The sequence below is a fragment of the Amphiprion ocellaris genome, chromosome 21, assembly GCF_022539595.1.
Source record: "Amphiprion ocellaris isolate individual 3 ecotype Okinawa chromosome 21, ASM2253959v1, whole genome shotgun sequence".
Lineage (NCBI taxonomy): Eukaryota > Metazoa > Chordata > Actinopteri > Pomacentridae > Amphiprion > Amphiprion ocellaris.
Window position 1 is genome coordinate 13285336 of NC_072786.1, and position 26807 is coordinate 13312142.

Sequence of the window (26807 nt, forward strand, 5' to 3'; positions counted from 1 at the left end):
CAACAAATGATTGTGTTTAAATGCGTCTTTTATTGCATTAGATACTCAATTTACCTTTCATTAAGCTCCATCTTCAATAAGTTTATGCTAGTATACATTGCCAAAAGTGTTAGATTCGTCATTAATCTTAATATTATTTTTTTACAAAACAAACATATTTAAACAATATATTACTGGTTGTTTGTTTGCCAGTCATGACAAAACACTAAGCAGAAACATACATGCCATTCAAGGGTTTTTAATGAATTGATTTCTCCACCTATTTACTTTAAATCAAGTTGCGGAACAGTTTGGCATCTGAGAAAGTTCTTGTGTGTGTGTTGATGTGTGTGTCTATGCATTGGAATGGATGAGAGAGTGAAGGTTTCAGTGTGTGTGTGTGTTTTCCTGGTATAAAAATCTGAACAACAGGAAGAAGGTGTAGTGGAATAGTGTATATGTGCTTGATCATCGGAATGTGACTCATTATTAATGTGTTCTTGGGTGATTGTGGAACGAATTTCCTCACAGTTTAACTGATCTGTATTATATTCAGCAGCATGTATGACAGTTTATTGGTAGCACACTATTGCAGCTGATGGTTTTGATTCAGGAGTGAATAAGTTGTGTGTGTCTGTGTGTGTCGCCCATGTTTGTCAATATGTACATATGTGTGTGCATGTGGTTGTATTTGTGTGCAAGAGTGTAGCTTCGGGTGTGTGTGGTTAAATGAGATCCCCGATGGGTATACGAGGCAGGCAGACGTAAGCCTGTGGGGTCCTGCTGAGGTTGATGGGGTTGCCGTCCAGACGGATGTCCTCCAGCGCGTTCCTGATGTAGTTGAAGTCTTTCAGGTTGCAGAACGTGTCCTCGTGCATCATCTGAATATTGTTACGCTGCAACAGAAGAAGAGGATTCATAATGAGAGGCAGAATATCTTGACTGGTTGAAGACAGCGTAGCATCACTGAGCTGCTGTTGATTTGAGACTTGCTTCAATGAATGCTCATTATATTTATGATCAAAATTTCATTTTATTGAGCTACAGTTTAACTCACAACTTGCTTATCTCAAAACTGTCCATTCACAAAGCCGTAACATAAAGAGATGTGGAAAAGGCAACAAAGAGTCTGCATGCCTCCTCACTAGTTAGCAACACGTGAGGTTACTTACCGCCTTTTTAAACACAACTGTCATTTATTAAATCCAAGCAAAGTAGTGCAACTTCATGACCATAAATACCACAAATATGTACAAACTGAAGCTGCTGCCCAAAGACAGCTTCAGGAAAACATTTGACAAGATAAATGTGAATTTGTGTTTTTAATAAATATTGTAGGGCCTTTTATTTTTAAAATTTGCTTTAGTTAGTTAAATTTTTATAGTAAATAATATTGTAGGGTCTTAACTTTAAGATTTTAATAAGTCAGATAAATTTAAACAAATAATGCTGTGTCTTATCATTACAATTTAAAGTAGGTGAATTAATATTTTTTATAAGATTGTAGTTATAATCTGATTTAAATTTCTCAGATCAGTTTCTATTATACATAATTTTGAATGCTCTTAATTATAATATTTTAATTGGCAAATTAAAAATGAATATATCAGATAATATTGTAGGGTCTTAACTTTGGTCAGATAAATTTGTATTTCATGTAGCATAACATCAGTCTTATTTCCCAGCTGGAAAGCAGTTTCATTCGAAATAAGTTTTATTAAATGTGCTGTATAAATAATGGGGCTTGACTGACTGACTGACTGACTGTATTTATTTTTATTGGGTGGATAAAGATTCTTGACATTCAAACCAAAGAGTGATGATACCTAATTTGAACTATAAGTCTGAAGAATTGAAAGAGTGTGCATCATGACTTGAGCGCTTCATTTCAATGTTGACCAGAGGTGGGAGCTGATGAGACTACAGCAGGTAATACCTGTAGATGTAGAGATCGCAGGCTGTCTGGTAGAGGAACTGGGATGTAGTCGATGTGGTTGTCTGTGAGGTACAGGTACAGCAGGGCAGTCATATCCTGTGTGCAACAAGAAAAGATGTTAGTCATTATTGGCCTCGAACTCTGAGTGCATTAGTTTCAAAATTGAGGAGTAAGATTCTGCTTTTGCTGCATTCAGCTGTACTCCTATCCTACTCCCAAAAACTTAATGTCCTCCTCTCTACAGCACAGTCTCCTGCATTTAGCTGACATAATTAAAACACAGATACTGTTATGTCTCTAGTCACTCATGTAAATAAATGCCTTAGTTTGTAGAACAGGCTGCTAATTGTTCATTACAGTATCACACAGTTTTACAACTTTGTTTTGGACAGACTACCTGAATTATGGAGTTTTAAATTTGATACAAACATTAATAATTGAAAAATGATAAAAATCTAGTTACAGTAAGTTGACTGATATTAACACAACATAAAGATTTGTCATATAGATTCCGTATATTTTAAATCAAGATGGAAAATGAACTTCATAGTGGTCTATGGTTGACTGGGGCTTTTTCTGAATCACTCCACAAATATCTAACATTTCTGTACTGCAATATGAGGCAGGTTAGTGACAAATATACACTATATGCCCTTACAAGATAGTGTTTGACTTAAATTGTAAGGAATGGAGGTGCACGTACTTTGAACGCCTCTGAATGAATTCCCTTTGTGCCGATGTTGTTGTGGCTGGCATCAATGAGAGTCATGGTCTCTGGGAGAGCAGGCAGCTGTGAGACGTGATTTTCTCGGATCACCAGTTCCTCCAGGTTAGGCAGACCCAAAAATGCCTTTTCATCAATGGACTTTATCTCGTTGGCGGTTAAGTCGATCCTCTTCAGCTTGTCTGAAAAGAGATGAGAAAAATATACGCTGTGAGACACTGATGGGTATGATTAAATGTTTGGCGTTTACCTGTATTTGGATCTGATATTTATACATTCCAACTGGAGACATACTCATGGAGGCAAAGTCGGACTTGTTGATCTTGGTGATTCTGTTGTAGCGGGCGTAGAAGTGAGTGGTGTCTTTGGGTAGAGGTGGTACACTATCCAGCTTCAAGTCATCACAGTAGACCGAACCACCAAGGCAGGTACACAACAAGCAAGTGGGCATTCCTGGAACACATGGATACAAAGAAGAAGAAGGAGTTCTAGGAGACTAAAATATGATACAATAAGAGGCAGATTGCTTAGTAGTTTGTGGGATATGTCTCAAAGCTCCTTAAAGGCAAAGGCTTAAATCCACAGGGCAATCTGTCCAGGATTTCAGGATCTTGCGGAAAAGTTCGAAAACGAACTGAGACTGTCTGAATTCAGTTCAGTACTGACCTCGTGTGTCAATCACAGGCTCATCAGGCTCGTCTGGCTCTTCAGGCTCTGGCAATCCAGAGCTCACTGACCCTTCTACAGTGCCAGCACCCTCCTGAGGGGTTTCTGGTGTAGTCGGAAGCAGCCCCTCCTCTTGTTAGAGACAAGATTAGGTGTTAAAGAAACAGGTTAGATCAGCATGGACATGGGACAGGATGTCTGGCAATCAGCAGCCCACTGTTTGCCGCAGTAAGTGACAAGTTGTATTTTAGCAGTGTTAACCAAGTGCTTAAGGCATTTAACTGATAAATGCAAGTTAAATGAAAATGATTTTTTAGATGTTAATAACATGAAATGTGATTTGTTGAGTGGTGACAAACAACGTGATTGTTAGTGAACAACAAAAACACTTTTTAAAGAAGCAAGTTCAAATGGTACTCAGCTGCCTTGGTGATGGGATACTAGGCTTCATAACTACAGTGGATGCCTAAAAATGTATATGGCAGTAGTTTTTGTCATGGTTTGCCATCATTGGCAAAGTTCTACTAAGATCACAAGTGGACAGCTCAAAGTATGTCTGTGTAAATTCTCAGTCATTCAGGTCACAACAAGTGCTTCAGTAGAGGGCAACTGGACTTCTCTTACTGGTTTTGAAAATGTTCTGAGTTCCACATGTCACTCAAATTAATGTTGATAATGGTCCATTAACTACCCAAAACTCATTTGTGATGTGAATGGTTGTGAAATTACCAGATTTTACAATGGTGGTTGACAAACAGCTTGATCAGGGATGACCCAAGATAATAATGGTGGTAAAACTTTCTGGGGAGATACCTGAAGACTGCATTAAAAGTGCAACATAAGTGGTGTTTTCTCAAAACATCTGTCTTCCTTGTTTAGAATGTGATCGTTGTGCAGTTTGCCCTTTAGCCATGTGACTTGGGGGTGACAATATATATCTGTGACTCCCCATCAGTCAGGTAGAACCTTCCTAAAGAAAACTCTTGGATGAGCGGAGAAACATCTGGCATAAAAAGAGATGTCCAGTTACCTTCTACTGAAGCTCTTAGGACAGCTCTAGGTAGAAATGTGAATGTACCCGATATGTATTGAAAAAGCACGGAGATCCAATCAGACAGACCACATTTAATTGGGCAATTTGGGATGCCTAAAGCACACCACTGAGTAGTGCCAGATTGTATTTTTTGGAGTTCTTCTTCTATTTCTTTTAATATCCTGCACAAGAAATGCTTTGCTGCCTCCCACTAACAATGCATTTGATCTTTGTATATTAACATGATGAACATTTATGTCTATGTAAATATTGTTTGCATAATGTTTGTGTGGGAAAGTGGGACCTGATCACAGGTGAGAACTGATATATTTAGAGCTGTCCACTTGTGACTGTGACAATAAAAATGGATGGAGCCAGGGGTGAACAGGGCCTACTTGTCCTGGCATTTCAGACTCAAACATTCCCATCTGCCCTATTTTCCTGCCATCTGATTGTTCCTGCACATCAGTATCCACTTCCCTGATTAGCCCTCTCAGTATTTGAACCACTGGTCCACCATCCACCTGTAAAGACTGTGTTTGTGTTCTCTGCATTAGCTCTCAAGCACTGAGTAGTCTTTTTGTATTACCTGCCTGCTTTTAGTCCTGCATTAATTCTAGACTGTTTTTTTCTTGTCCCTCTGCTTTACCTATTCAGTTAACCTTTGTTCCCACTTTACTTGTCTTGTTTTGTGTTGTGCTTTTGGGAATTTCTTGAATTCTAAGCCCTCATCACTATCCCTGGCAATGTGTTGATGATGGAACCATTATCAAAAATCACTCTTTACCTCAACCTTACCTCTTTACCTTAGGGGTTCCATCTTAATACACAAAGATCTAACAAGGATATTTCCTTCCACAAAACAGCAAAAATGAATTTTTGGCTCCTTTAAACTGATGCTTTGTGCAGTGTTTACTTGCTCTTCCTCACTGCATGTGTGTTCTGATGCGTGATGCAAACAAATGGGAACCCACTAATAAGAAAGTAGTCTATTGCACTGGTACAGTTTAGAAACTCCAGGGTACTTTTCAAGCTGCTACTCTCCAACCCATTAAGCAGTGATGCAGTGGGTGAAGAAAAACACATTTCTTTTAAAAGCAATGTACAGAAATACAGGGGGAAGTGGACAAATCCGATAAAACTGACCCCTGTAACATTCTTGGCACAGTGAGGTTTAGACTTTAGATTTTACCCCTCAGCATGGCTCACAAGTCTTGATTAGATACTGACCTTTAGTGTCAGGGACCAGAGTCACATCAGGGACCTCGGTGTCTCCAGAGCCAGAGACACCAGAAGCCCCAGATTCTCCGGAGACCTCTGAATCTCCAGAGGCTCCAACATCCCCTGAGATCCCTGAAGCGCCTGAGAACTCCCCAGAAGCACCCGATGCCTCGTGGGGGATTGTGTCGGGAATGAGGGGCAGCTCCTCCTCTTGTTAGTGCCAAGGGTTGGGGTTAGGCCACATGAGGTTAGGAAGTGAAGATGGACAATCAATCAAACAATCGCACTCTCATTACAGATGAGACAGGATGTTAGCATGACAGTGATTATAAGTAAAACAAATACAATGACACTCAGAAGCACAAAGGTCAACATTTAACTACATTTAAAATGGAAGCAGTTAAATGGAATTTAACATAAAATCACATACAGAATGACAGGTTACTTCCACATATATCAAGAAAAGATGTTGCCACAAGCTCTGTAAAGATACTAACCTCCAGACAACAATATTATCCCTGACTCCCCGGACTCAGAGTCCCCAGAGGCCCCAGAACTTCCAGAAGCCCCCGAGATCAAAAGATCTCCAGAGAACCCAGAACCAGACTGGTCCCCAGATCCCCCAGAGCTCAGTTCAATCAAAATTCCAGAGCCTCCAGAGGCAAAGTCACCGGAGGCTCCAGAAGCTGCAGATCCCATGGTATCTCCGGATCCCGAGAGATCCCCAGATATCAAAAGATCCCCAGATAACAAGAACTCTCCGGATCCTCCAGAGCTGTGGAGCTCCTCAGAGGCTCCGGAGATGAAGACAATGTCACCAGAACCCCCTGAGGCGCTGGAGACCAGTATGTCTCCTGACCCTCCAGACCCAGAAGCCCCAGAAGCCCCAGAAGCACCCGAGGCCCCAGACCCTACAGAGCCCCCAAAATCTCCGGAGACATGAAGAATATCAATGGGCGTCAGACGCAGCTCCACCTCTTGTTAGAGACAAGATTAGGTATTAATAAACAGACAGATGAAACTGAAAAGTATCAGGAGTTCACAATCACGATTAGGTTAAACAGATGACAAATGGACACAATAATCACATTTAACCAATAACTGCTAGTTAAATGGATGACATGCACATGGAGCAGATGACTGTAGACGATGAAGATGAGTGAAGAGGACGGATGATTGTTTCTCTGTTGTTTTCGGTAATTTCAGAGAATGCTGCTTTCACAACTCCGTAGTTAAAAGCACTCACTATACATTGCTGAGCTTACTTATGAAATAACTTCATGTTTTGGGGAATGCAGATCTGCATTTGTGTACTTTTTCAGACCTTTCTGTGTGTCTGGGCCCATGAGAACCCCAGATCCCCCTGAACCCTGAGGGACAAGCTGGGGTTTTAGGGGCAACTCCTCCTCTTCCTCTTCCTCCTCCTCCTCCTCCACTTCTTTCTCAGGGTAGTTGTAGTCAGGTGGGGCCAGTGTTCCAATCTCTATCTGAGAAAAAGACAGCAGCAGTGAGTCAGAAATATACAAGAACTACACTCAAAATCAGGCATCAGAAGAGTAACATTTACTCTTACAACATTTCCTGTGTACATGAAATAAACTCTTGGTTCCATTTTTGCTCATCTTGATTGATAATTTCCAAGAAAAAAAGCTAACTTTCCCCAAGTTCTATTACAAAAGCAACTTAAATAAGGTAATTAACTTAAATTTATGGCCAGTGAGATGGTAGTGGTGATAGATCTAGAACATCATAATTATGAGCAAACTACACATTAAAAGTAATGATTTCAAGACAATATTACGAAATCCGACTCTCCATCATGAAACTGAATATCATGGAGGTTCAGTACATAATAGATGATCATTTCAAGGCTGTTTTTAGAAAATGAAAGACATTAATGTAAGAATCTCTTATGCACAGAGGACAAGGGGCAACAATAGCATTCGGTGAATGTACACATATTTAATAATGTATAGTACGATAAAATGTAAAACCTGAAAAACTGCAAAGATCAGTTTCATCTCTGGCACCTGCGTGAACACCCATTAACATTGATAACATGTCTATATATATATATATATATATATATATATAGTAGATACTTAAAAGCGCAGATAATTCTAACAACAACTGTCCAACAGTAATAATAAATGTTTTGGCATTGGTGTGTAGCTGACAGGAACTGACACTGATAAATGCAAGATATTAATAGTCAGGGCATTTAATACATTTCTGTGATAGGAAATTAAAATTGTGAGAATCCAAAGCTCTTGTGTTGTCAAACTCTATAGGCAGCTGTCAGAAGAAAACAGAACCACTGACTAACTACAACTACACAATATGTGTTCAGGATGAATATGTTGTCCTCTTTACTAAATTTGAAGTCTATTTTCATTTCGTGGCAGAAAAGCTATAAGATAACAACAGTCCTTGACAACTCAGTCTAGATGGAAGGTTAAAAATTCTGCCTTGTCACTGCTGATCTGTAAATAAATAATAGAAACCTGAAAACACTGCTTTATTTACCCTCGTTCTGCTGACTGCTCTCATCTACCTCTTTCACATGTGGTGATAATATTCATCAAATGATTTTTTTCATTTTTAAAGAAGTTGTATACACAGTGGCATTTTAATTGCAGCTGCTCAGTATCATATATGTAAACCACAAGCAATTGGAGCCAATCTAGTGTATTGTGTGACATCCTCACTTCAAATCTGTTCTCCTGCTTGGTATAACCTTCTGTCACTCTTTACTGTCTGTCCTTCATTTCTACAATGTTTAGGCAAAAAAAACTAACTAAAGAGGACGTTAAACAACACATTTTCATCTATCATGTTGCATCATTAGAGAAGCACCACAGGACTCTACAGTCTAACCTTCATATTTTCACCACAAGATGGCAGCAACAGTCCAGATTGAAGTATCTATTGCAGGGACAGTAATGTGACCTTGACCCAGGTGTAAAGACCATACAGGACATTGACAAACTTTCTGGCTGGTCACCAGCTATTAGCACTTTAAACAGAAGATGTGTGTAGTTCCATGAAATTAACTTTAATTGTACAGACGGTGTAGAGATCCTATTAGGAACTCTGGTTTATAGGTGCTTGCTTATGAACAGAAAGAGGTTGTTGCCAACTTCAACCGCAGATATTACATTTTTTTAAAAATTCTTTTTGGAAGAGATTTTCAATTCCTTCCACATCATGAAGAAGCACTCTGTGTTTTCCACTTCCAAACACTGCATTGTGCCACATGCTCAAATTAGTTTCAGTGAGTTTAAAACCCTTTACAGAAGCTTAAAGACTGTAGAAGATAGATCCAATGCCAAAAAACATGCAGATGTGCTGGTTTCAAAATCTCAAATGACTTCATAACAAAAAAAAAAAGACTGAGCACCTTTTGTTTTTCAAACAGACAAGCATTTTCCCCTATTTTATGTTGAGAAATACACCAAAGTGCTGTTTGGTTCCTTCATTAAAAGCTTCAGGTATATCCATCTGGTATTCTAATTGCATTTATAGTCATTTGCTCTTTAATGTTTAGTATTTGATGAAACCTGCAGTTCAATCATTCTCCAGATGAGGGCAATGAACTCCCACACACTGCCACAGGTAGTACCTGACACTCTGTCACGCCCAACAAGCCAGACTCAGCCCTCCAAACAGGGAATGGTCCTTGTGGAACCAAGACACACATGGTAGCTGCACAGATCCATATCTCAGTCTTTCAACCCAAGTTATCAGATGTCAGTGAGCCAACTGACAGCAAAGTGAATGTTTGTCCAGAGAGTGATGTCAACCTAAGTCGATCATTTAGCCACCGGAAATGCAAATGAATAAAAAGGCAGTGAAGACATATTCAGCACTGAATGTTGCATTTTAAAGCTCAGCTGAGACACAGTTTGGGATACAACAAGGTAGGCCTTTGAAAAGTCTTGCACAGAGTTAGCTCACTGCAGCTCTCCCCTTCATTTCCCCCTTTCTCCAAAGCAAACATATACACCCGAGGGGAAAGAAGAGGCGAAAGGCTGGCAACCAAAAACACTGAAAGAAAATAACCCTGTGGAAACAGCATGGGAATACAGATTGCACAGGAAGAGATGCAGAATGTCAGCATAACCTCAGCCAAAGCCAGATGTTATGTTGCTGCTATGGTATGTTCTATATTGATCAGTGCATGCATTTAGCTCAGTGAGTCAACAAAATTTTGGACTGAGGCTGAATCTTTTCAACAAAACCTCACTCTTGGTCACCAGCTTTGTCATTTGCAACTCACAAAATCAGTTTCAATAAGTCCACTGACATCACCAAGAATTCATCATCATATAGTGAACAGCATGCACAATGTCAAGTCTTGAGTCCTGTGAAGCCATGTGGCACTTTTAAAGTCAGATTTATGAGACTCTGCAGCCCAGAACAGAACTTTTGCATATGTGCTTAATTTCTTACTTGCAGAGAGTCAGTTGGAAGTTGGATTATATTTTTGTTATCAGCTACACATTGGCTTCTGTATAAGTTGAAAAGCATGTTATGTGTAAATCTGTTAATTTTGGAGATGCTGATCTAAGGATTTTGTTACATATTGGACAGAGCTAGTCTAGCTGTTTCCTCGTGTCTTTCTGCTAAGCTAAGCTAACCATCTGGTGGGTGTAGCTCCATATTTAATATACACTCATGGGAGAGGTATTGAACTTCTCATCTAATTGTTGTTTTCCAAAATGTTGAGCAATTCCAGCATTGCAGGCCAGCTAGGAACAAAACCAAGGTCAAATTATTCTCAATATATTAACAAAGGGAGGATGATGATCTCATTTTTCTAGATAAGGTTGGAATTTGGATATGCACAATGAGGAGCTACAGACGTCTTTAAATATATAGTGATAAATTCCAGTGCAACAGCAGTGCAAACAACACTTATAAACACCTCTGTGACAGTCTGAACAATTAGATTTAATTAAAAAAAAAAAAACTTTGCCTACAGCTATACGAAGAAAGCTAAAACTCAACATGCTCCTAAAGGTGTTAGTCAACCAAAGAGAAGCTGAGACAGACTGAACCTCTCAGGCAAACTAAAGAGTCTGAATGGATCCGAAGTTGGTGATTAAAGCATTTGCAGAGAATTTGAGATGCAGCAGACTGAAGACAATTTGCTTGGATAACAGCATGGATGAACCCTCACTTCACTCAAAGGAGACAAGCCCAGAAGAGAAAGAGGAGAAATACCAAACGAGAGATGGATGTGGAAAATCAAGACTTAGCATTCCAGAGGCATGGAGCTCATCATCGCTTCATTTCTCCCCTGAGATCTGATGTGTGTGTGTGTGTGTGTGTGTGTGTGTGTGTGTGTGTGTGTGTGTGTGCGTGTGCGTGTGTGTGTGTAAAAAAAAAAAAAAAAAAATCTGTTTAATTTTCACTCCTCTTAGGCAACCGTTCTATCTGAAGATCTGCCCCCTCACCTTTCACTGTCTTATCAACCAAACCAAATGAAAGATCTATGCAAGACTTCTCAACATTGCAAGTTCAGAGTCAAAACTTAGTGTTTATTCACTGGAAGTAACAAGATGAGAACAGTTCTAGTAACTCTAATTGTTCTGTTTCTCCTCTTCCTGCTCCCACAGACTCCCACAAAATCTTATGCAATGTGCTGTGTCATATCCAGTCCTGTTAAACAGAGAGACATTATCAAAGCCATTCCCATGCAACACATGGCTCGAATCCCACGCTGAGCGGCTCCATGTGCAGGACTCAGCTGTATAAGTTTACACGAAAGAGCTCAGTCATGGTGATTAAAGCAAAAAAAAAAATCTAAAATGTAGTAGTACCTTTTTTTGATGGAGGTACAATAATCCTGCTACATCTTGTCAGTCCTGCTAGATCTGCACTGGATTGTGCAATAGGCCTTAGATAACGGCAGCAGTGTGAGAGCAATCCACATCAGGTTTAACTTAGGTCGCTGGCTCGTTGAAAATCCTGTGTGGATGATTTGCCTCATGCCATCTTGACATTGCCTTGGCCTAATTTCCGTGTTACAAAGAAGTATAAATGGGAACAAGAAATTTGGCTAAAGCTTGCCATCCCAGCGTGCCCTGCAGGCTTGCCACATCACACTCAACTCCATCTGATTTAAGGGGCACTGCTGGATCTATTTAAACATGGTAGTAACCCTTTCTGCCACTGTTCTCCACCTAACTTTTAAAGGCTGCTGCGCTGAACAGAACCAGAGTAGAACACAGTCTCAGAAGTCACAGCTATACTCATGACTGAAGCAGGTTATTCATGCTGGACAACTCACTGATTTAAACACTATAGCAGAAATGATGCCATAGCACCTACGTAGCTTCCAAGATCACTAACATGCACTGGCTAAAGCCTGAAGAGCGAATAACAATACATACAAACAGGGTTTCCATCTGGGTCGCATGTACTTTTCCTCTTGCCATATATCTGTATTTTGGTTAAACTGAAAGTCAAAATCAAATCATGCAACTTTATTTGCTCTTAGTCAGTCAACACACCCAACAAAACAAACAAAAAAAACAATCTAAATGTTCAGTTGCTTTTTTATTAGTGTGTGGAAGATTCTAGGGAAATATAATTTACAATGCTGTCTGGCCAAGGGACAAAACTAAACAATTTTGGACACAATAGTGCTTAAAATTGGCAAGCAACATCCAAGTAGCTCCTGTTATGTTTAACAGGATCCCTGTCATGCTCAGTGAACCTGGTGACCTCAGATCAAGACCAGTTAAACACTAGAAAATCAGTAATCGTAACAGTCTGTATGCTCTAAAATGTCAGTTGTATACATGGTGGTGGGATATCAGTTATATTTATATGTTTTCACCAGTTTTCCAGTACAGAAAGACATAGAAAATAGTGTGCTAAACAAGCAGATGGCACAAAACTGACAATGTTAAACCTCTTGAGTGATAAAACTAAATGTTGCATGAATTGTGTCAGTCTATAGAGTTTTTTTTTGACCGTTGTGGTTTACAAAGAATGTCTTTACTTCTGACTGAGCAGTTTAAATGGCAAATGTCATAACTTGCTTCATCAAAAACAGTGACTCACCTATATGGTGTCTTTAAAGACCACCGAAATGGAGCGATCTTTTAAACTTTAAATTTACTGCAACTACCCATTACCAAACTATTTACTTGCAAGATTAAAGGTCAAGGTGTTTGCAGGGAGTTTGAAAGCTGTATGGACTCATAAAGTTTCTTACCTGAGGATCATCAATTGTCAGCCCATCTTCATAGTCGTAGGTATCCTGATTCTCCAAATTGATATTGTCTAGATCCACATCATAGTGAGCACTGTCGTACGTGTCCAAGTCCACTTGTCGGGAAAATCTCGGGCTGGCAACTGCCGCTCTGAGGACGAAGAGTCCAAACACGAGCCGCACAAACATCCTCATAGTCCACCTTGATGAAAACAGAGAGTTGAAAAGTCAAATGGGGAACTTGACCTAAAATATTTACAAGTTTAGATACTGTACGGCACAATGGAGTGAAATTAAACTAGTTTGATGCCAGTTGTCATCGGAAAAATTGACATTACAGAGCACTTATGTCAAATTTTAGGAAATTATCTGAGGTATTTAACTTTAAACTGGTGTAGTACTACAGTACAAAAGCATCTGTTGACAGAAATGACGGTCTGCCGTGTAATAAAATGTAGCTCTATACACTGTGGGTGCACAACAGGGCATGTCTTTATGACAGTGGCTCCCTAATCTTCCATAATGTTGGCAGCATAACCAGTCTATAATGCTGCAGGCCAAGGCTTGACTTTGGGTCCCATCAGTAAGGTCAGCGAATTCATTACTAAGGTGCAGACAGCTCACGGGATCAGAATATGAGGGCCTCTTGTGTCACTGTAGTCAGAAGTGATCTAGAGATCAGCCATCTTGGCTCAAATCAGTGCTCCCCTGTGGTGTGTCAAAGGCCAAAAGTCAGAGATGATCTGATAATGAAGCATGTGAAAGTTTTCTTTAGTTTTATTAAGGCTCCAAGAAATCTATGTTCATCTTGTAGGGTTTGTGGATAAAAGTTTTAGATGTATTCAAAGGAGCAAAGATTTATGATTTGCTTATCTTTTAGTTAAAAACTGTTTAAGGGGCACTTTTATTCCTGTGTTTTTGGCACTCGCTTTGATGATCTTTTTCACCTAAAAGACTTCGGCAGAAACATGCAGGAAATATCTTGGCAACAAACCCACAAAGAGGGCACAGACAAGAATGTCTTTCTCTACTTTGAATCTAAAATTAGCATGTATGATTTTCACTGTGTGCTGATCTACTACGCGCTGCCCTGACCCAGATAGCTGCAGTTCATAATCTCGTTCATTTCCTCAGCAGCACAGATCTACTAAGCTCAGTGAGGTTGATTAAGTTCATAAAAGGGAAGTGCTAATGAGATTAGCATATGTTAATTACTGCTTAATCAGCTGCCGCCACTGAATTTAAGCTTGAGGATGTTAATCATCTGACAGGGGAACATTTCAAAGCACACTATTAGCAGGTGTAGCCACAATATTAATGCAGCAGGCCTGAGATGTCAAGCCAAAGAAATGGCAGAAGACTTTAAAAGAGAGTCCTTCAGGCCAGGGCAGAGAAATGGAGAGCGAGGGAGGGAGGAAGAAGAGTGCAAAGGAGAGAGAGAGAGAGAGAGAGAGACGTAGACAAGATGTTGGCCCTCAGGGTTAGATGGAGAGAGTGAGGAAAAGGCCAAGTGGGAGAGAGAGGGGGAGTATGAGAGAGACAGGTTTCTAAGCTAACTCGACCCCTCGCCCTTTACAGAGGGCCTTTATGAGGCCCGGTCACTGCCTGTCTCAGCACTCAAACTCCAAATTCCACCGAGGTTTGTGGACAGGATGGCAGCGAGTTACGGCTGCAAGGAAAAGCTTCATTCAGCAGTGACGGTGCTCAAACACACACACACACATTCACACACACACACACATATACAGACACAGGCGTACACACTTGGAAAGACGCAATCCTCACACAGATGCACACTCTGTCTCAACACACCTATCTTTCAGGGAGAGAAAACTGAGAAACTTCTGCTATTTTTGGGATGAGGTCAGATAGAAAACAAAGAAAAACAAAAACATCTCAGGTTATTTCAGATATGAATCTAACATTGTTGATACGAGAGGGACAGAAAAATATTGTAATTCAGCCTCTTCATTGTCTTCAACATGAACTTAGTGCACTCTGTTGAGAAAACTGACTGGTTAGTGTTGCCACTGAAATAGTAATGAGGCTATGAAATCCAGCATGGATAGACTGAAAGAAGGACTATACTACAGACAGAGGTGCGCCTTTATACAGGCCATCAGAGTGAACAGTGTGTGGAATCTGTATGTGTGTGTATGAGTGTCGCCTCCAGACTACGTCTATGTTATGCTTGGCTTCGCATTGGGCATTCCTGATATCCAGTGATTCTACCTTTTCCTCTCAAAAGCCACAAGCAAACATGATGATGTCCCTTTGCTGCAGGTTGCAGAGCGATCTGGTATTTTTTTTGGCCCACAAAATGGTTTAAACTGGGGTTGAAAAATCCATCAAAGCAGGTGGCTAGAATAATAATTTGTGCACGTAATTATGCTTTCAGAGAGAACATATATGAAAATTGCTCAGTATATGTGATTCCAGTGACATTTTCAGAAATTGGAAGCAGATATTTGCAGCAAAAGTATCTGAAAAAGTTCAAGAATAGCAAAAACTCCAGACGTGAAATTCAACTTATTTTCCTTTACTTTAGATCAAAAGAAGTTGTGAAAATGCAAAATAAGTCAGTGTCATTCCAAAAAAAACAGCTGTCTAACACTCACAGTGAATTACATGTGCAGAAGCATACAAAATTACCAGCCAGTGCATCCCAATCAACAAAAACACAGCAAACACATCCACATTTCAGACACCTGCAAAAGTCCCACAGCAAACCCAGGAGTGAAAATAAAGCAGCTGCAACAGCAACCAATTAGCACATTCAAACCAATGGCATGGCAGTGTTTTTGGAAGGGCTAGTCGAGCTACTGTGCCTGCCTAATCCCCGGCACCCAGAGAGCCGCTCAGTCAGCATGAAGATAGCACCAAGAATCGCTTACCTCTGTCTCCTGCTTTCCCGAATGGTCCCTTCAGCCGTGATGGAGATGCTGAGGGCTCCGGGACTTGGCCAATGGTGAGAGGTCGCGCAGGGTGCCTTGAAGAGGGAGGGTGTGTGAAGTGTGTGAAAGGTGTGTGTGCGTGAATGTGACAAGTGTGTAGGTGTGTATGTGTATGTGCAGGTCTGTGCGCTGTGGCGGACCCGGGTGCCCCTGTCGCTTATGTGTGAAGGTAGGCACTGAGACTGATTGGACCGGAGCAGATTGCTTTTGGTCACTCGCAGTGCACCCACCCCACACCGCACACCCGCATGCACAACCCTCTCCGACACTACGTGCACACACTCATCAGACACAAAGAGAAGCAGCGAGCAAAGGCCCCCCCAGTGGCAGAATACCTTTTTTTTTTTTTTAATCCCTTACAGGAGTATCCTTTATTTTTCTAAGAGCATGGCTCAATCAGACTGAAATATTTGTCCGCCTTTTCCTGAGGTGAAACTCTGGCATGTGTTGCTTTCATGTATGGGGGGGATCCACGGGGCCCTTGTACACAATGGGACCTCTGTGAGGAGCCCCTGTTAGCATGGTGCTGAGAGGAAGTCCCTGCTTGGAGGTAAGGCCTCTGCCCTCCCTTATGGTTGAAGCAGCTTTCTCTTTGCACCGTCACTTGCTCAAAGGTCTGCTATACAAACTACAGATCTGGGTTCAGTCGTGGGAGGAGCATGGCAGTCAGACTGGAAGGAATATGATCTGATCTGGGTTCAGAGCCATAGACAAGCAACGCAAGTGGTTCTCTTTCAGTCCTGTGCAGATGTGCTTTCAAAAAGATGCTACACATGGAGAGTGTGTCACTAGAGACCATTGATATGACAAAAAATCAGGACACACACTGAGGAAGCCACTCATCCAAGATTTCGTCTCAACTGGCCCACCTCTCACTCCCATGGTAACTCTAGATCTTCTAGTGAGTGAGTGGACGTAGGGGGAATGCCAGAAATCAATCTGCACCTGCCATATAAGCTGGGATTTATATTCAGAGCTTTTCTTCTGCCAATCATCCGAAAAAGGCAAAGAACTGAATGAAATTTTGCCCAAAATATCATATCTTTAGACAATGATTGATGAATACAATGCATGACATTGTGGAGTACCTGAAAAGTCCTGGAGAGTTGGTCCCCTATGTAGAAGTATTCATTACACTGAGATGAAAATTCTACACCAGCAGGAACTTACTGCTAACTAAATTCTCTAACTGACAGAGATAATCTCACCACACTCATGTATGACCCCTTTAGATGAGGATTACAATAGATATTACTGTTTACATATCTTTTACATTACATTATATCCAGCAAAGAAAACACTATGTTACTGGTATAGATGATGTTTGACCCTTCCAAGTCCAAAACCCACTGGTGGGTTTGAAAGGTACACCACCGTTCAAAAGTTTGGGGTCACTGAGAAATGTCCTTATTGTTGAAAGAACAAGCAGTTTTTCTGAAATGAAGATCACATTAAATTAACCAGAAATACAGTCTCGACATTGTTAATGTGGTAAATGACTATTCTAGGTGGAAACGGCTGATTTTTAATGGAATATCTCCATAGAGGTACAGAGGAACATTTCCAGCAACCATCACTCCTGTGTTCTAATGCTACATTGTGTTAGCTAATGGTGTTGAAAGGCTAATTGATGATTAGAAAACCCTTGTGCAATTATGTTAGCACATGAATAAAAAATGTGAGTTTTCATGGAAAACATGAAATTGTCTGGATGACCCCAAATTATTAAATGGTAGTGTATGTTATTTTTTTTTTTAAACGGTCAAAAATAAACCATTCAAGTCCCCAGTGCAACTATGAAGCCCGTAGTGACCGAGCAACAATCGACAGTTAAGTGGCAAAAATTCAGGGACTTTTGGACTAAACTGGGTTGAACTGCAGGCAGTGTTTGCACAGAGCAGACAGGAGGCAAGTATGGAAAGAAGTTAAAAGTGTGAGTTGTAAAATATCTACAGCACCTTCGCTGTAAATATTTTACAAAGTTGTGAAAAGTGTGCAGTTTTCATATTTTCATTTTTTTTCATGATTTATGGCGTTCTAATAGTGTTATACTGCACAAAATAGATTTTTGAATGCTCTCTCCTTGTAGTCATGGTTGTGCTGTTTCCATCAAGGTGCAGGACTTTACATTGTAGTTAAAAATGAGCCCACAGTAAATAAAAATCTGACTGGAGCTAAAAAAATAACTAGAGCCTTCCTACTACCACTACTACCTACTGTTGCTTTGCTTATCTCATATATTTCACTCACCTGTAACACAGACTTCTACATAAATGGATATAGAAAAAAGTCACACCCAGTTAATGTATTTCACACTATTTTTAAAGAATACATTACAGCTTGTTTAGATGATTGCACTTGATTAGATGCTGTAGTTTCACAAGCACATTCATAAAGAATTACTGAACCATTTTCTAAATGTCTGGTGCAACATGATTTAGTGAATTATGATTTTGAAATTGGCTAGTATGTAAAGAATAACTTTACATACAAAAACAGTGATGGATTTATGGACAGCTAGTGCCAGTGGTAAACTTTCATAGTGAACTTAATACTCTACATGCTGATTTGAGTTTCTGATTTTTTTGTTTGCCAAAGCATCAAGATAATTAGAGGTAGTTTTAATATTGTTACCTAATTGCCACTTAAATTTGCCATTTTCATAATTCTTTGTCTTGCATCTTTTAGGGGAAAAAGATTCATATCTAAAGCCTGATTGGTATCATGCAGTATTTTGAATTAATTTGAAGTAATGCAATTTCATTGCTTGACAGATTGTAAACAATCAATTCAAGACAGAAGCACAAACATTTGTTTCACAGCTAGACAAGTCATTTATTTGTATTTCTCTGTTATTTGGCTGACTAGTGAATGATACAGTGTAGATGAGGGCAAACTGTGTTTACTTTCTAATCAAGTCATTCCAGAAAACTGGACAGAAATGCCTTCATTTTAATCTCTAATTTAAAAATGTTATGGTGAATCAAAAAAGTTCCTCGTGAGATGATAATTACTAAATGCAGTAGATGTTTACATTTTGGTAAGAGTCATGCAAATTGCTGGAGTTGTGAAGAAAAGTGACAACATTACACTACGATATATGTTCATTCAGAGAAGTTTTATTCAAATTGAAGACCATTAAAATTAAATCTCTTGTTCAGTTCAGTCAGAAAAATAATGACCAGAATTACAAAGTGTGTTGGCATTTTTTAACAGTTATTTCTTTCTTTTTATACAAAACATTAAGAAATGTTGGCTGTGAATATTCACAGGATTCTACTGATTTTCCCTAATATTAAATAAAAATAAATTACCTACAGTAAATATGCATATTTGTGAAACAGAATAGTTTTCTGAAGTAAACAAGACCACAAATCTAGAACACAAGATCATTCATTTGGCTTCAAGCCTTCAAATATAAAGTCAAATATAAAACAGTAAAAGAAAAAAAATGTAATTGTTATTTTGCTTATGCATTGAAAAACTTTGCCTCCTGCTCAGAGTAGCATTATGACAGTGAGTCCTCAAAGCTGTCCACATGCCGTAATACATATTTTCATTCTATTTGTATACTGTCATGCTAAATTGTAATACATTTTGGTTCAGAATTCTACATGCAGATGTTTACACCCACATAAGGCACAACTAGCGGTCAACAGATTGTCACAATTAAAGCTTCTAACCCATCAGTTCCCACGACTTTGTATTTTCTTTTGGATCTCATTCAAATTCCACCAACAAACACAATGATGTTCCAAGACACAACAATAAAAAAGTTGATGCCAACTACAGTCAGATATTTCACGAACATGCAAATACGAATGTCTTCACAGGTCTCATTTAACAGATCAACATCTGAGTCAAGTTGTGGGAAATTAGAATTAGTCTACAATATACTGTTGATTTTTCTGTTCAGATTACAATAGACCTAAGGAGACGGAAGCACAGGATGACATCTCTGGGAATTGGTGGTTTGATCTCATTGCCATCCAGTCGGAGGTAACGCAACCTGGGAGCACTTTCGTTGACTGACTCGTCGGCATCATCAACAGAGACAGGACACACATTGGAGCCACTCACACCTGGAAATGGAAAAAAGAAAATAATTACATTTTTAAAAAAGTCCTGTTCCAGGGAGGCACAAAAAATACATTCCTGCATCTACAGTTCAAATGACTTACTTTTGATCTTGTTGTGGTCAAGGTGAAGGTGTTCAAGGCCTGAGGGAATGAGGGGCACCTCGGTCAGCTGGTTGTGGGACAACTGCAGGTCCAAAATGCTTGAGACATTAAACACATTCTTGGGGACCCCACCACTACCAAGCTTGTTGTGGTTGAGCCTCAGAAATGCCACTCTGGGCAAACCTTTGAAGTAGCCAGCTGGGATCTTGTCAATGTTGTTGCCATCAAGGAAAAGCTGGGTGGTGGTGGGCGGCAGGCCCAGAGGCATGCTGTTCAGCTGGTTCTTGGCTAAATTGATTTGCACCAGGTTGCTCAGACCCTTCAGGCTCACCTCAGTCACAGCATCATCCATCAGCTTGTTACCCTGGAGGTCCAGGAGGTTCAGCTTGTCCAGACCAACGAAGACACCAGCAGGGATCTTGGAGATACGATTGCGAGAGAGACGTAGATGCTCCAGGCTGGCTGGCAGAGGAGATGGCACTGAAGACAAGAGATTGTCATCCATGTACAGGTGCACCAGATAAGTCATTGTGCTCAGGATACCTTCCTCCACTCCTTCACTGGTGATTTTGTTGCGGTTGAGGTTGAGCCATCGCAGCTGGGTGGCATTCTGTAGGGAATCTGCAGACAGTGCCTCAATCAGATTGTTCTGCAAATATAGGTACCATGTGTGAGGAGGGATTTTGGGAATTTTCGTCAGGCCTTTATTGTCACAGTAGACAGCACGGGGGAAGTTGGGGGGGCAGCGACACTCTTTAGGACAGGCTTGAATCTGGGCCATATATTCCTCATAAGGCATGTCCTGGCTAAGAACAAGCCCAACCAGGCATAAGATGCAGAGAAGCTTCAGGAGAAGTGCCATTTCGCTGCTCAACCTGCATTAAAAAGGAAGAAAAAAATGACAATATTATAGTCAAACCCAGCTGTGTAATATGCTACACAATGATACACCGGCGTTAAGACACGATACTTCAAAGAGACCGGACATGCTAGGAGGCTCAGGATGTAGAGAAGATCAGATAAAATATAATGTTTTGAAAAACCTTACAAGCTTTGAGGAATGAGATTCACATTGTAAATCATGAGCCACACAATTGTTTGCACATGAAAACCTGAGTCTGATTTGCATTTTAAGATTAACAACAGTCTTGGTAATTGTTTTCATGCTGTCACTGAAAATATTATGGATCACATGCACAACATCAAATACAACAGAATCAGCTGACTAAGTGCAAACTAAATGCAAACTGTGTCCCAAATTAGCCACCATCCATGTGCGTCACACACTCTACCACTAATGTCATTATCACTCATTTTCATTGGCAGCCTGCTCTTCCCGGGTCACTGCTTTGCCTGCCAATGACGGTTAAAGCTCAAAAGACAGGATGCAGAGCCAGGTCAACTGTAATTGCATTAGTACAACCTTAAAGCTCAAACTTGAGGACTTGGCATGCACACTGTTCATCAGGCTGTGGTTGTGACATATATTGCTAAGACCACTACACATCTAAGTCCACTTGATTTAGTTTGTACAGATGATTCAGTGATGCATGCAAATAGACACACAAGAGCATGTACACATTTCAGTTGAACATTGAACATGTTCATGAGAGGAGAACGGAGTTTGCAGCTCAGGGAAAGGACAAATGGCATGGTCCTAACCACTGACAGAGTTAAATTAGAAAGCCAGAGATGGATGCAAAAGGAAAAATACAAAAGAAGCTATGTAACAAAGAATTATGAAAAGAAAACAGAAAAGGGAATGAACAAAAACCAAAGTCAGCTCTGCCATCTTCCATCCACCCATCTCTTAAGCCTCTACTTGATTCCTCTCAGCTGCCATCTGGTGCTTGTTTAAATTCTTGATGCACTCCATGTTTGTCTGGAACTCATTTCGGGTAGGACATGCTTTTCCATAGATGGGCGCACTTCAAAGACAAAGCCGGATCACTCCTTTGCAAAGAGGTGCCCCTGGTTTCTCACTGTACAGAGGTCAAACCTGTGTGACCCAGCTTTGGAGCACAAGATGTAGTGCAAATTGTAGAAAGGCGTTTCATAAAGCTAAAATACTAAAGCTGCAAGACAAACAACTCCCAACCCTGCCATTCAGATGCATTGATGCCTTTGCCTTCCAGCCAGACGTCTTACCTGCAGCTTCGTATGTTTCCTTTTGCGGTGTCCTTCCTCAGCAAGTTACCAAGTCTGGTCCCAAATGATGGGGACGGACTTCTTACTTTGCGGTATTTGTACCATTGGCGTTTTCATTCAATGCATGCCAGCTTGTCACTCAGGATGACACCAAAGCTTCTCTTGGCCAATCAGAATCTCCCAAGATCAGAGGTCAAATCCTAAGGAGGCGTACAGTGAGCTAAGCCTTTTCAGTACTTGCACCATGGCCCACTTATAAACAGGGTAAGGCAAGTCTACCTGTTCTTTGTTTGCTGACTCCCACATGTACAACCCTTCCTTCCATGGGGGCACGATCTCTTGTGAGCCTCATTCATAAATCCCTTCAAGTCAGCCTTTGCCAACCTTTGTGCTATTTTTTGCTCCTGAGTCTACAGTGCGATGAGGATTAATTGATCTCCTTCATGGAAATCAGAGTCTTACAATGTTTGTGCCCAGAGGGAATCCCGGATTAACACAAGGTAGACAAAAACAGCTCAGTATACCTACGATGCACAGATGATTGTCTCCAAATACATAAATACAAACAATGCAGTTTAAAGTAGATCCAGCAAGAGAACTTCAGGCCTGTGTACCAAGACAGTAAGCACATGATCACCAAAAGAAGATTATTTTAATGTGGGACTATAGCTTGATCTGAGAAATTAGTCCACCATAGTTGAGCTTTTTTACTTCCACTAGCATAAGGCAGGAAGCAGTGACTTCAATTTACTCCAAAACATTACTCAAAGTTGTCCTAATTGGAATTCTGTGTAATTTTAGGTACTATTTTCTGTTTTCTGGTAGATTTATGAGATTTGACTTCAGCTTACATTGTTGGGATTGAAGACACGTTGTTCTACGTTGCTGCTAAAGCATAAAGCAGGAAGATGACGCACTGTACTTAAGCACAAAACATTGCCTGCAGACATGAGAGGTAATGGTGTTATAGGAGGGAGGGCACTGCTTAAGCTGAGGGGATTTTATCTGCAGGTTGGCCACGCCAGTTGTTTATGCACCAGCTAGGTAGCCTCAGGATTGGTGACCTTTCAACATGCGAGCATGAGAGCGGGCTAATTTCCGGTGATGACGGCAAAGGCTCGAATCCAACAGGATAATCCCTGCTAACTTGTGAGGATAGGAGCAACATTTATCCATGATCAGCCGTGCAAGCCCATTAGAGCTCCTCCGGTGTTTGCCAACGTGCATTTGTGTGCAGTGATCATTCCTTTACACATGTTTGTAATCTTGTATATTCAATTAAACACCCAGACTTTGTTCCCTTGGACTTTTAGAGGAATTATCTATCAGACTACTATCTAGATGAATGGGCACATGCTTTTTGTGTTTACTTGCTGTCACTTTGCTGTCCTAATAATCTTGGCTGCTCAGGTTAGCCTCAAACAACTCCTCCTGTATGCCAACAACCTGTAGTTATTTACAGATAGTTCTAATCTTGCTGTTGAAGCAAATGGAATCCAATGATTTTTTAAGCGAGTTAAAGAACAGCGTCCTTAAATGTCTCTTTGCAGGATGCAATTTCCAGTCCATCTGCAGAACCTACAACTGTTTTGCAACGTCAACACTGAAAATGTGCTTTCACTTGGTCTTTCTTCTACTATGACCAATCAGCAGCCTTATAAGCAATCTGAGGATGAAATCATGAATCAGTCACATTTTCCATCCAATAAAGATCTAGCATCAGGTAGAAACATCTGTCTTTTTACAGACTACAAAAAAGTGTGGGTTACCAAACACTTCTAAATGTCAGGAAGATGTTTTTATTGTAGAAGTACAAAGATGTGTAAAGAGTGTGCTAATTCACATCTCTTGATTTGAACTGGCTGTGGTTTGGCAAAAACTTTTATTTGCTTACACTTACACTTACACACACACACACGCACGCACGCACACACACAGATGAGACGTCCTTCCATCCTTATTCCAATTCAATGATGAGCAATAATGTCTGTAAGATTTGCAATTAAATATCCAGTCTGCTGAAAATGGTGAGTCAGGCCTTCATAGATCTCTGCAAAATGGAATAGATATTTACTGAAAACAAATGTTGGGTACAATCTTCCTGCCAGACTGAGGAGAAACACATGCAGAGGAATATGATAATGCTAATTTCCTGCCAGGGGCTTTGTGCCTGAGCCAGCTATGTTAATTATACAACGGCTTTTTATTTGCAGTGTATGGCTTTTGTGGAATTGTTTCCAATTGATAGCTTTGCTGAAATCCACTTCACGACTTTGAAACATTTGGAAGCGTTAGCATGACTTGCTGTATCCAGAACCAAGAAAGTAACCATGTTTATGGGTGATTATTATGTGGAAAAAACAGGTTTGGAAGTAAAAGTGACTTTCCAAGACGTGTGTTGTTTGGAAACTTTACCACAAAAAAACACAGTTGTTTTTCTCTAAGTTTCCTCATTTCCAGGGGTGAAATGTTTGTGCAAATGATTGTAAATTGATTACAAATGTGTCCATCTATCTTAATCCTCACCATGAAATGAAAACTAAGACATTTATAACTTTATTTGCAAGGCTATTTTACCACTTAAATATACTACATTGAAGTTTTGAAACAATGGCAGGCAGATTGAAATCACATCAAAGGTAAAGATCAATCCAAAACTATCTGAAAAATGCTCTGCACCTTGGTCCAAACCTTTCACTTTTTCTCTCTAACACTGAGATTTATTACAAAAGAAAGACAAAATCATCTTTACCTGCTTCTCCAGATGCTGTGAGTGGTGTGCATGCAACCAGGTGAGGTTGGGTTCTTGTGCTCCTCCAGTGATTAGCTCTGATGGTTGTCCACAGTCCCAGTGGCTGTGAAGTAGTCAGCCAAGCCCTGGTCACACTTATTGTTGTTGGTTTGATCCCCCCAAGGCTGCACCTTGGACACCGGCTGCAATGAGAGGATGGAGCATGTGTTGTTGGTGGGAGGACGATTGTGTTTGAGTTGGGATGTCCTCTCAAAGTTTGTGCTGCCTGTTTTACTGCCAGCCCAGCAGTTTTTTTCCCGCCTCTTTCATTTTGTCTCCTCTTTTTTTTGCTGTTGTCGTTGAAGTCACCAGTGTGCCGCCGAGGGGTTAAACTGCTGTCACTCCACCCAACTTTAATCATTTGGTCTGCCGTGGTGGGTTTCCTCTTCACCCATCAGTCCGGGGGATGGATGCATGACCTGTTTATGGCTGTTTTGAGTTCACAGGCTTTGGGGTGTGTTTACTAGGCTATCAGGTGAAGTTGGAGAGGGGCTTAGAGGGGTTTTCACTCACACATTCACACCCAATTTTTTTTACAGGAAAATTCCCCCCTTTTTACAACCCTAGTCTTGCTTTTGTAGTTTTTTCCCATCATGCCTTTCAGTGAGAATATATTACGCAGTGACGTTACTGTGGAGAATTCTCGCAAGAAACAGCTTCACAAAACAAGGCTTTCTACTGTGGCAGAGCAGGAGACTCAGACCACAATAAAAGTTAACAACTTATGTGGATACAAGAGATAGGGAAAACTGTAATTTAATAGACAGATAATAGAGTGTAAAAAGATAACCATTTATTTGGCTAGATCAAGCATTTTATGCACTTTTACTTTGATGTAAACCAATTTTTACTGAACTTCATCCAAACCCCAAATATGAAGACAAAGACTTAAACCAAAGGGTAATACCAAAGGTATTTAGATTTCTGCTGACTGCTTTTTAGCCTCACTAGCTTTGTTTTTCCAGCAGTGTCTGTCTATAGGTGGATCCAGCAACCTACTTTGGTACAGACTCAAACAATATTGGATGGATTGCCTTCAAATTTTGGTATAGATAGTCATGGTTTCAGGATGATGGACCCTGATGACTTTGGTGTTCCCCTGATTTTAACCTAAAATTATGGTAAAAGCTTCAAGTGAACGAAGAAAAGGAAGTGTCTTCAAACTACAGCTACAAAGTGTGAGAAGTGTGGAAATCTGTAGTGGAAAGTTAGAAACCAAATCAGGCTGATGATGGAGATAGAATATGAATAGAATCAGAAATAAAGACAACAGCTGGAGACGGTCTGGACTGAAGGATCTGATGTCTGGAGTTGGGCCGCCAGGCTGCAACAGCTGATTATACTTTCACTTACCGTCTCAAGCGGGGAGATGTGAGGCTTAAGGCTTTATGAAGGACTTTATTGTCTAGACACCGGCAGCAGGAGCTCTACTCAGGATTTAAAAAAGGGCAACACAGGAGGAAGAGGAGGAAATTGTCCTAGATTTGGACTCGGTACAAATGACTATATAAAAACATGTGAAATGTAAAAAAGCTGCTAAGGCAAACATGTTACAGGTTGTAATTTTGGTGGCAGTGAGCAGGCAGCTAATTCTTTTACATCCTAACTTGTATCAGGTTTACTTGAGCAATAACAGTTAAAACAGGCTTTTAAATTATTCTAGTATTGGATAGCAGAAGGAAGTGGTTGGTTTGCAGCTTCTAATGACAGAGCCAACTATTGACTTTCATTTTCATAAGTGGGTCAAATTTTTAGTAAAACCGACTTTTACAGCTGGATTTAATTACAAACACCTAGCAAGAATCAAATGGGACACCTGGAATCAATTTACATAATAACTATAAACGCCACATATAATCAAATAACCTGCTGTCTTTAAATAGTGTCTCATCTAATAAGATACTCTCGATTAATGCTCTAAGAAGAAACGTGTGGTTCCAGCACATATG

General features: G+C 40.3%; 2 protein-coding genes across 3 annotated transcripts; both read right to left on the reverse strand.

The window, feature by feature from the left end:
- Nucleotides 1–10: 10 nt before the first annotated feature.
- epyc (epiphycan) lies at nucleotides 11–15956 on the reverse strand. The gene is made up of 10 exons (XM_023284744.3): nucleotides 15679–15956; nucleotides 12788–12986; nucleotides 6884–7046; nucleotides 6057–6536; nucleotides 5569–5769; nucleotides 3306–3437; nucleotides 2934–3092; nucleotides 2619–2821; nucleotides 1916–2011; nucleotides 11–875 (listed from the first exon to the last, which is right to left on the reverse strand). Exons 2-10 carry the CDS (start codon nucleotides 12977–12979, stop codon nucleotides 705–707), a joined length of 1797 nt encoding a protein of 598 aa, XP_023140512.2. The 5' UTR covers nucleotides 12980–12986; nucleotides 15679–15956; the 3' UTR covers nucleotides 11–704.
- Nucleotides 15957–18837: 2881 nt separating this feature from the next.
- On the reverse strand, nucleotides 18838–25055 carry kera (keratocan). Of its 2 annotated transcripts, none has more exons than XM_023284781.3 (3): nucleotides 24820–25055; nucleotides 19920–20794; nucleotides 18838–19820 (listed from the first exon to the last, which is right to left on the reverse strand). In XM_023284781.3, exons 1-3 carry the CDS (start codon nucleotides 24849–24851, stop codon nucleotides 19651–19653), a joined length of 1077 nt encoding a protein of 358 aa, XP_023140549.1. In that variant the 5' UTR covers nucleotides 24852–25055; the 3' UTR covers nucleotides 18838–19650. The 2 variants fall into 2 exon arrangements, with proteins under 2 accessions (XP_023140549.1, XP_035810732.1); XM_035954839.2 differs by lacking the exon at nucleotides 24820–25055 and adding an exon at nucleotides 22068–22224.
- Nucleotides 25056–26807: the final 1752 nt, after the last annotated feature.

What these genes read in the sequence shown, in the direction of transcription:
- kera (XM_023284781.3), bottom strand. Translation starts at nt 24,851, where the DNA reads ATGCACACCACTCACAGCATCTGGAGAAGCAG. An exon ending in CACAGCATCTGGAGAAGCAG is followed by an intron (nt 20,795 to 24,819) that starts GTAAAGATGATT and finishes TTTTTAATGCAG; the next exon opens with GTTGAGCAGCGAAATGGCAC. An exon ending in TGACCACAACAAGATCAAAA is followed by an intron (nt 19,821 to 19,919) that starts GTAAGTCATTTG and finishes TTCCATTTCCAG; the next exon opens with GTGTGAGTGGCTCCAATGTG.
- epyc (XM_023284744.3), bottom strand. Translation starts at nt 12,979, where the DNA reads ATGAGGATGTTTGTGCGGCTCGTGTTTGGACTCTTCGTCCTCAGAGCG. An exon ending in GTCCGACTTTGCCTCCATGA is followed by an intron (nt 2,822 to 2,933) that starts GTATGTCTCCAG and finishes ATCTCTTTTCAG; the next exon opens with ACAAGCTGAAGAGGATCGAC. An exon ending in TGCGATCTCTACATCTACAG is followed by an intron (nt 876 to 1,915) that starts GTATTACCTGCT and finishes CTTCTGTTGCAG; the next exon opens with CGTAACAATATTCAGATGAT.